Consider the following 10,000-nt stretch of genomic DNA (forward strand, 5'->3'; position numbering starts at 1 on the left):
ATGGCGAGTTTGTGGAAAGATCCTGAGTTTGTGAGAAAAGCGGCAGTCGCCAAGGAAAAGGCGTGGACAAATTTTTTAAACCACTTTCCAAAAGCGGACAAAAGCCGGTTCGTTTCACAAGAAAGCATCGACGAGAAAAACAACGCAACAGCAAAGGTGTTTTTCAAAGAAAGCGAAGGCTCGTTTCAAAGCGTCTTCGGCTCAGACAGACGGTATTGGAGTGCGGAAATGAAACAAGCGCTTGGTTTGGGAGATAGCGGGGGTTTTCCTTATCAATTGTCGTCACTTGGTTCAAAAGTTTCTTTGGCAATCCCTGCGAAACCTTTCGACGGCAAAGCGCCAAGCTTGAAGAAAATATTCAACGCCGAAATCAAAATCTATGTCACTCCTGACCAATATTTCACGACAAAATTCCGAGAAATATTTCAAAAAACCAAACTCAGACACACTTCTGCAGCCGAATCAAAACACTGGTTAGGAGAGCCTGACATGAAATATTGGCGCAACAGCTCAACTTCGCTGTTTTCTGCGCGACACAAGGATGTGGAATTTCACGTGAAATCTTTGACAACGAGATAAATCTGCCCCCGCATATTAGAGCTTTTTACACCTTCCACGTGTATTTCACCGTCAGGCGCATTTTGTACCAGCTTGGAGGAATTCAGAGCATGAGCGCGTTGCCCGGAGATCCGCCTTTCAGCGAATTAAATAATCATTATGACGTTGCTTCGTACAAAAGGCTATGCGGGGAGTTCGGCATAGACCCCTCGAGCGATTTTCGCTTCACACACGGGCCAAACCACGGGCTTGGAAGTGTTTACGTTTACGCGTCCGGCACGTCGAAAACTGACTACCTATACCCGGGATGGAACAAATTCAGTGACGAAGGAGGGAAAGCGATAAAAGGAAACCTGATTTATTACATTGAGCCGGACAGCTTCTGATACACAATCGGACTGGTTCGCGCCAAACACAGCATCAGGTTTGACGCAGGCATGGTTGTCGAGAATCAACCAGTCAATCGAGGCTTTCGTTTCCTGTATCCTGGGCGCGCAGGTGAACGTGAGAAGTAGCATTCTCGGCTCTGGCGGCCGAGCAAAAGAAGCCCAAAGCGAGCTCCTGGTGCTGATGGAAGACGCGATCAGACAGCCCGACCTGGCAAAGAGCGTGCAAAGGTACCAGCTCGCGGTGGATCAAGCAAAGGTCAGGCTCAATCTTGCTGTAGCCCCCACGGCCTGGCTTATGCCCGCGCAAATGATAATAAACACCGAAAGCACAATCGGTTACAACAACAAGCTGAAACAGGCAGTCTCCGGGATGAAACTTGGGGTGAACAACGAGGTAAACCCGGAGACAAAAAAAGCTGCGCTCAAACTAATGGCAGGCGGCCCGTCAAAAATTAACCCGCCCAACAGCCATCCTTCCAACCCGATACACAAAGCCGCAACAGCCGAATCAAAAAAATCAGCTTCGGCCGAAACTCAGCAAGCACAACCAACGGCACAAAAAATAGAGCCCAAGGCTCCAGATAAAACACCGCAACATGAAATAAACAAAACATCGGTAATTGTCGGTGTAGTAGGCTTATCGGCTTTATCGGCTTTGCTGTTCATGGCTTGGCGGTAAGCTACCGCTGCTTCTTAAAATACTTTTCGAACAAAAACGCCACCGCGGCGAGAATAGGCAGCCAGGTGTGCTCGGCCAGAAACCCGATGGCTTGGCCCGCAGCTTTGAACAGGAAGCTCACGATCGATCCAATCAGCTCGGGCAGCATAGAACTGAGTTTCGCACTTATATCTTTTAGGCCTTTTCTCAAAGCTTTGCCGGTGGCTTTCAAAGCGTTCGTGATTGAACCGACGACAACCCCTATTGTGACCCCCGCGGCTAGAAGAATAGCAGCGACCGTCACGCCATATTTTTTGAAGATCTCATTGACCCTTTCCAAGAGAGGCCGCGTCCTTTCCCTTTCCGCAATCTGAGTTTGCAAACGCGTGAGCTCTTCGTTTATTTCTTCCACTCTCTCTCTTGCGGCTTCTTTGTCGGAGGGCGAGGCATTCTCATCTTGGATGATTGCCTGATCTTCCGCTTTTTGGCGCTGCAGCTCGCTTTCCAGCTCTTTTAGATCATCCAAAGGCTTTGTGCTGTTCAGCCTTTCTTCCATCGCATTTCTGTTTTTTTTATCTCTTCCGCAATACTTGCTTCAAGGCGGGCGTTCTTTTCATCTTGATCGTCCAGTTTTTTAACCTGTTTTTCACGTTCTTTTCTTTCTTTTTTTTGCGTCTTTCAAATCTTTTTCTAAATTATTTGCCAGTTGTTTCTTCCTTTTAATTTCTTCTTCATATTCTGGCAGGTCTTTGAGTTGAGAAATCTTGGCATTTTCTTTATTTAACCGCTCATTAAGATTCATTACCAACTCATTTTGTTCACGCAATCTTTGTTCTGCTTCTGCCTTTTTCTTTCTTAATTCCTCATATTCTTTTTGCCTTTTTCGAATTGAATCAGCGTTTCTGCTAATAATTTCTTTAGCAGGATCTCCCAGAGCGTTTTTGACGAAGGTTTTGTTTAAGAATTCTTTCTGGAAACCGCCGCCATTTTCCAAAACAATTTTTGTCTTTCCCCCTCTCGGACCAATGACCACCACACCCCTTTTACCTTTTTCCTCGGAGGATTCAATTTTAAGCTCATTTAGCCCCAAACCAAATTTGACGTTCGGGTACCGAGCTTTAATAAAAATTTTGACTCTTTCGATTTCTTCTTGTTTTAAGACGGTGGGCAAATTATTGATGCCTTCATCATTCAAGAGACCCGTGTTCGGGTCTCTCAAAACATCCAGCCTTCTTCTAATCTCTTCGTCTGTAATTTTTCTCGATGTTCCCCCATAAGAAGTTTCAGGCAGCCCTGTCTGCTCGTGTTGCCACGTTTGCATTTCTATTGTCTCCCCGCCATGGTAAGGAGTGGACGCCGCGCCTGGCTGAAAAGGCTGGGTTCTTTCAGTCTCTTGTTCGAAATCGTCGTCTTGATCATCTGTGTGACCAAGGAGAGTATCGCCTTCATCGTTACCAAATTCGCCGCCACCTGTCGCCATTGCAATATATTTCAATCCTCTTATTTTAAATTAGAAAAAAGATGTATTATACAATGTCGGTGCAACAGAATCTTCGCCCAACGTACAATAAAAAGACATTTCAAGCCTTGAGGGCCAAGCGCGAGGTCAATAGAATCACCTTTAAAAAAACTGAAGCCAACCCTGGCGATGAGCTGGATGTTAGAGTGCCCAAGCTGCACGAGAACGAGGTTCTGGTGCCAGGCTCGCTAACGCTTGTCTTTGACATCGACCTTTCTGGAACGCACCCCAACAACTTCCTTGTCCAGAACGTCACGCGTGCTCTCGTTAAAAGGTTGCATGTGAAGTTTGAAGGCACCACCCTGCAAGACACGGACCAATACAGCCTATACAAAACTTTTGAAGACCTTTTTCTTTCGCAGGAAGAATGAAACGGCATGATTCTCGAAGGGATTCAGAGCGAGGATCTATGCAAGGTCCGCTCAGGCGCGGGCGACAAGAAAACCTCGGGCGTCGACTCTGAAAACGCGCTAAACGGGGTATTCGGAAGCAGGTACCGAATCAGGCTGGACAATCAGCTGATAACTGACAATGGCGTTTTCTACCCCATGGCCCTTTACAACGACCTCGAGTTCATTATAACACTTGCTGAAGCTGAAGATGTGGTCAGAAGTTCCGATTCAACCCAGCTGAAATACAAGCTGAAAAACATCAAGCTCAAGTACGAAATGATCCGCAGCAAGACTTTGGCAGACGAGGCAGTCAGCGTTTACACCAGCGGTAAAGAGTTCGCTTACGACTACTTGCAGCATTACACGAAGGTAAATTTCAAAAAAGACGCTGACACGTTTCTCAACATTGAATTCAACGCCCAAATAAGGTCGCTCAAAGCCCTCCTCCTCCTGTTCATAGAGCCGCATGCTGACGGCCCCAGAGATTCAGAAAAATTCATCTTCCCCGATCTCACGAAAGTCAGCGTCACGGTCAACGGCTCGCCCAACATGCTTTACAACAACGGAATCGAAGACATTGACATGTGGAGAGAGGCGAGACGCATGTTTGCGAAAGAAAAAAATTGAACCGATCACATGGATATGACAAAGTTTTACACCGGCGATAACTTCGGGCTTGTGATTGATATGCGCTCCATGGCGGATCGGCTGTTGCACGGTAGCGGCATGCGCCTCGTGATTCAGGCATCCAACTGGAAATTAATCGGAAGGTGAAGGTTCAGGCAACGTGGAGTGCCACATATTCGTCATCTCCGACGCCCAGTTCAACATTATGGACAGACAGTTTGTTTCTGCGCTGTATTGAATAGGAGCATGGACCCGGGCAAGATTCCCTTCAACGCTCTCATCGTGGGGCCGACAAATTCAGGCAAATCGAGGTTCGCGGTTGACCAGGTCTACGGCCCTTTCCGCGGCAAGTTCGACTACATCGTTCTCATCTGCCCCACATTCGCGCACAACAGGACCTACTACCGGATTGGCGAAAATGACCCAAGAATGCACGTGGTAATGCCCGAGCAGCACGACGTGGAAAAGTGGTTGAAGATAGTGAGATGGCTTTTCGAGGGCACAAACACGCTCATAATACTCGATGACTGCGCGGCCTCCAAAGACGTGAAAGGGCGCACTGGCGAGCTGGTGAATCTCGCTTTTTCTGCTCGGCATATGGGCATCAGCGTTTGGGTGCTGACCCAGAAGATGACCGGCATAACAGCTTCCTTCCGGGAGAACGTGGCGGCGATCGTTCTCTTTTACACCCCCTCGGCCAAGACCACGAAAGCCATCTTCAATGATTACGCTGGCGAACTCTCTCAGGATGAGTACAAAGGTCTAGTTTCAAAGCTGAAAGATCGAAAGTTCTCGTATCTTGTTTTCTCGCTTCGCCCCCCGCCCCCCCCCCCCCCCCCCCCCTACGGGGTAAGTTATTTTGAATAAAAAAAAATGAAAACTGTATATATTGTTGCACAAGTCGACAGAATGTCAGCTGAAGAAGAGGCCGCGTTAGCAGAAGTTATGAACCTATTTCAAACCTAGCCCGAGCCGCCGAGTGGTCCAGCAGGTGGCATAGTTCCAACCGCCCCCGGAACTGACATTCCTGCTCTTCGTGGGCAGCTAGCCGTACTGGTATCCACAGGAAAAGCCAAAGAAGCCATCGGAGTGCAGTTAACCCACGAGCAGGTGAAGCGCCTGAGCGACAAAGATGTCGAGAAATACACCAAACGCTACGAGACGTACGTGGGCTCAAAGACAACAGAAAGTTTGATCGACAGCTTCATTTTTCTTGTAACCAAAGCGGTCGGAATGACCTAAAATATCAAATACATCGATGCTTACCAAAAAGAACTCAGAAACGACTACATCTTAAACAAAGAGCTCTCTAATCTGGCCGGCAACCTTGCTTTGAAGTGCGGCCGGTTTCTTGTTGCGGCCAACGCGGCGCTGATCACCGCAAAACACATTGATTTTAACTCGCATTTGGAGAGAAGGGACGAAGCAAAATTGGAAGAAATTCCTCAACAGCAATCCTCAACGCCCGCTGAGTGATTGCAGAACCACAGCAGAGTAATTTCTAAACATTATTATATTTGCTCAGCGTACGCATCTGTTTCAGAATGTCTACCGAACAAGCCCAAGAGACCGATATCACACAGCAAGCTGAGAGCGCACCTCCAGTCGATGACACACAGCAAGCGACAACTCCGACTGCAACAACGACAACGCAGCGCGTAAAAAATCCCAGGCGTGTGGCCGCTGGAAGAATGGTTTCTGAAAGAACGCGGCGGGCACGGGAACAACAGAGGAAAGCAGCAGAGGCTTATCTCGCGGAAAACAAGGCGAAAGCCGCCACAGCTGCCCCTGAACTAGCACCGACTTCAGAAGGCGGGGAGAAAAAACATAGCGGCCTCAACACCACCCAGTGGCTTGCTGTTGGCAGAAAAGACCGTCATTGACGCCGCTACTATTACTGGCTTAGCCGTTGGCATCGGCTGGGCCGCAAAAAAGGTTGTAAAAGAGAATTTCACTTCTGATCCCAGCAGCAGTGCGATGAATTACGTGAAGTTCACCGCCGTCGTGGCGGGAAGCTTTGCTCTCAAAGAGTACCTCGAGGACCAAAAAATCCTTCCCACCAGCGTCTGAAATTAATGATTTGAAGAAAAAAAAATTCTTATATTGCACCATGGCAAGTATTGTAAGCATCAGGGATAATGTTTACGAGGCTGTTTTGAGATCCGCGAGAGAAAAAGAAAAGAGCTACGATGAAGCAGTCAAGGATTTTCTAGAGTTTTACGATGAATTACTTCTCAACCGCAAAAAAGAAGTTTTCGACTGGGCCGTGGCAAACATGCATGTAAATGCGGAGTCTCTTGAAAAGAGCTACGATCAAGACGTCGAGGCGTATCTAAAGGCTCGAGGAAAAAAAACAAGAACGAACCCAAAAAACTTCTCGACTGGATTGGGACCAACGCGCGAATGCGTGCGGAAGACAAGAAGAAACTCGAGGACCAAAAAATCTTCCCCACCCCCGCCAGCGTCTGAAATTAATGATTTGAAAAAAGCTTCCGATATATATAACCATGGCAAGCATTGCGATTATGGTTGGTGGGGCCGTGTTGAACGCCACGGCTTTTATCGGCGGAAATTATCTGGCGAGGGCGCTTGGCGCAGGCGACAAAGCTGCACTTGAAGAAAAAAAGCGCCATGACAAAGCTCTCGAGGCGTACCAAGCGGCTTATGCCAAATACCCGCGCGACCGCACCCATCTTCTCGACTGGATTGCGACCAACGCGCAAATAAAGGCGGAGGCCAAGCAGAACTTCACAACACTGACTATGCCTTCAAACTCTACAACCAGGCGCATCCTGACGAACAAATGATACCCCCCAAAGAGCCCAAGTTCTCAGATTTCTATCAGCCAAGCGAGCAGCAGAAAAAAGGTGAACTAATGTTCGTGGGCGCCGGGTCGCTCGCTCTGGGCTACGCGGCCTTCCGGTTCCTTCAAACTTTTTTTACTCCTTCTTATAGTAATGGTATGGACGCCAAACTCGCAAAGATATACTACGGCCCCGGGGGATACTGGAAAGGTATCGCCCCGATCAAAAAATTAGCCGAAGCCGCCAAGGTACCTGAAGAAACCGCAAATAAGTGGCTGATCAGGCAAGCGCTCTGGCAGATATTCCTCCCCGCGCCGAGGCGAATTCCTCGGCCGAAATTCGACGTTCCCACACCCAACAAGGTCCACCAGGCGGACCTTCCTTTTCTGCCGCACGACAAACTGCCCCGCGGGCGCAAAGTTTTCAAATACGCGCTGACCGTTATCGACGTGGCCAGCCGCTGAAAAGAGGCCGGACCCCTGACTTCGAAAAATTCTGGTGAAGTCGCCCAGGCCTTTCAGAAGATTTACAAGCGCGCGCCTCTGAAATGGCCTCAAATGCTGCAGGTTGACCCTGGGCGAGAATTCATGGGCGCTGTCACAAAAGAGATGGAAAAACACAAAACATATATCCGGCGCGGGCGCGTTGACATTCACCGCGACCAGGCCATTGTTGAACGTTTTAACCGCACCCTGGCTGAGCGCTTGTTCGGTCACCAGTACGCCGTGGAAATGCGACTCCCTGAGGGCCGGCGGTCCACTGCCTGGGTGAGTAGACTTTCTGAAGTTGTTTCGGCTTTGAACAACGAGGTAACAAGCCTTATCAGCAAGAAACCCGCCGTTGCTATCAAAGAAAAAGCTGTTTATGCAAGGCCGTCGACATCTTATTCAAGGCCTGTTGGGAAAAACGAAAAAATTCTCCCCTCTCTTGTCCAAGTTCGTTATCTCTACCAACCCGGGGAGCTTGAAGGCGGTTTAAAAAGAGCCACAGACCCAATCTGGTCTTTGAAAGTTTACAGTATTGAAAGATCTTTTACCAAACCGGATCAACCCGTTCTCTACTATTTGCGCGACGGTCCCAAGCGCGGCTTCGTGCATGAGGAACTGCTCGTTGTCCCTCCAAACACCACTCTTCCTCCGGCTGAGTGAACTAAATGTGAAATTCGATTGGTTCGGTGTGTATCCCATCGGGCAGCACCCACCGCTTGTCGCAATAAGCGCTCAGCCCCAGCTTCTTCTGCTCGTAAGTGACCATCTGCCCGTCCCGCATCCTGAAACCTCTGTTGGTTGCCATATCTTTGCTGCCTTCCAACGCTGCCTTAAAACGCTGCCACGTGATCTCGTTCGGCTTCTTCGTCATCCCCTTCGTGCTAAACTTCTTTTTTTCGCCCTCTGCTTCGTCGACGAAATAACACTTCGAGCAGAGCGCGATCATCCGGCTGCCCTCGTACTTAAGCTTGAAGAGGCCTGGGGTCCGACCGCTCCACTTGTCCCAAGCCAGCCACTGATTTTTTTGTGCCTCAAATTCTTGCTTCAGATCCGGCCGAACAATGACATCAAGCCACTTTGCAGAGATAGCCATGTAGTTACAATCCGTGTCCATCTGGATCAGCTCAAAATCTCTTCTGTCGAAATACTTGTCGAAAAAGTCGTAATAGAACTCCAACGTCCGCAGCTTTGCCAGCCGATAGACAGCGATTCCAACTTGAAACGGTCGTCTGATTGTGATCCGGGGCTTCCGGCTTTCCAACTCACACGCCTGCCCGATCTCGTTAAGATCAGAGTAATACGCGCTTCGTAAGGCTCTGTCGACTACCTTCTCGTCTTTGGTGTAAATGACGTTTGTTTGCCGCTCCAAAGCTTCAATGAGCTTCCCGTACGCGCTGTTTCCCAGCAGTTTGAACAATTCAGCAAGCAGCGCCTTGCTTTTGTCCACGTCTCCTGTCCGGCGCGCTTCCGTCACCTGCTCCACGAACCAGGGAAAGGTCTTGGCCGGTTGGTAGTCGATTGTTCTGTAAACCTTTGTGACTACCGCCCCGTGGTTCACGTACCACGGGAGCAGAGGGGCGTACACCAACAACCGTTCTGCAGACAGCGCCTCCACAAGTTTTTTTTTCCGTCTCCGCGCTTTCTGCCCGTTCGAGTTAAGAAGTCTGCCATATGTTTCGGCGCAGCTTCGAGAGGCACCTTTTTGTTGTAAAAGAAAGGACACATCTCCTCAAACTTTGGATGCAAGCGCTCTGGAATCTCGATGTCGACTTCGGCAAATCCAAACCAGCTTCCTTGTTTGAGCCTGTGCGTTAGTGCAGGAGCCGCCTCCGCTTGGAACTCGCCGCTGTAGTGCACGACCCTTTCCTTCCCGCAAGGCATTTCTCTGAGCATGGTTGAAAGATAGAGGGCGTTGGCGTCATAACCAAGGATATTTTTGCAAAGACGCTGTTCTGATATTCGATGAGACCTTATCTCTGTAACATCAACTTCGCTGTACCTTGTGAAAACTAGGCTCGGGTCCCCGACAACAGCTTCTTTCAGCATCTCATACGCTTCTTTGCCCGGGCTGTAAAGCTCCGCGCCACGCTCAACCGCTCCACGGAGCAAGTAATGTAAACTCACGCCTGGGATGCTGACAGCGTCTTTCAGAATGTCGATTCCCTTCTCGGTGTAGAAGTTTCTCATCATTTCCAGAGCCTCAAGGCCGGGAGCCACATCGAGATTGTTGTAGTAGCGCAGCCAGTCTGAGAAGGTACGCATGCCCTTTTCTTTGAACAATCGCTGGCACCCCTCCCATTCATCCTGCGTGAGAACGTATTCGCCCTTTAGCTTCGAATACCACTCCTCGTATTTTGGGAGCCCAGGGAAATCAAGCTTTTTGAGGGTGTCAAACCATTTGTACGGAAACCACGATTTCACTGTCTTGCATTCGTAGGCTTTCACCCATTTCTCGTAGCTCGTCCCCGGCCCAAGGTAGTTGATGATATCAAGGCAACGGAGTCCCCAAGTGAGCAAGAACATGGTTTTGTTCCCGTTTTTTGCCACTCTAACTTTGGGCGATGT

The 10,000-nt window shown here is 49.1% G+C and overlaps 1 protein-coding gene and 1 pseudogene across 1 annotated transcript; one reads left to right on the top strand and one right to left on the bottom strand.

The window, feature by feature from the left end:
- Positions 1-1,852, top strand: LOC149105446 (uncharacterized; annotated as a pseudogene).
- A 6,244-nt stretch (positions 1,853-8,096) lies between these two features.
- On the bottom strand, positions 8,097-9,722 carry LOC149105447 (uncharacterized). Its single transcript, XM_089298977.1, has 2 exons — positions 9,206-9,722; positions 8,097-8,816 (listed from the first exon to the last, which is right to left on the bottom strand). The coding sequence occupies exons 1-2, from the start codon at positions 9,695-9,697 to the stop codon at positions 8,097-8,099; spliced, it is 1,212 nt and encodes a 403-aa protein (XP_089155103.1). The 5' UTR covers positions 9,698-9,722.
- Positions 9,723-10,000: the final 278 nt, after the last annotated feature.

Source organism: Orbicella faveolata, unplaced genomic scaffold, assembly GCF_042242905.1.
Source record: "Orbicella faveolata isolate gen_17 unplaced genomic scaffold, um_ofav_v1 contig_34, whole genome shotgun sequence".
Lineage (NCBI taxonomy): Eukaryota > Metazoa > Cnidaria > Anthozoa > Scleractinia > Merulinidae > Orbicella > Orbicella faveolata.

Coding starts and splice junctions, on each gene's coding strand:
- LOC149105447 (XM_089298977.1), bottom strand. CDS start 9,697: ATGCGTACCTTCTCAGACTGGCTGCGCTACTACAACAATCTCGATGTG. Junction 8,817..9,205: donor GCTGGTTTGGATTTGCCGAA/GTCGACATCGAG, acceptor GCGTACGGGAAG/CTCATTGAAGCTTTGGAGCG.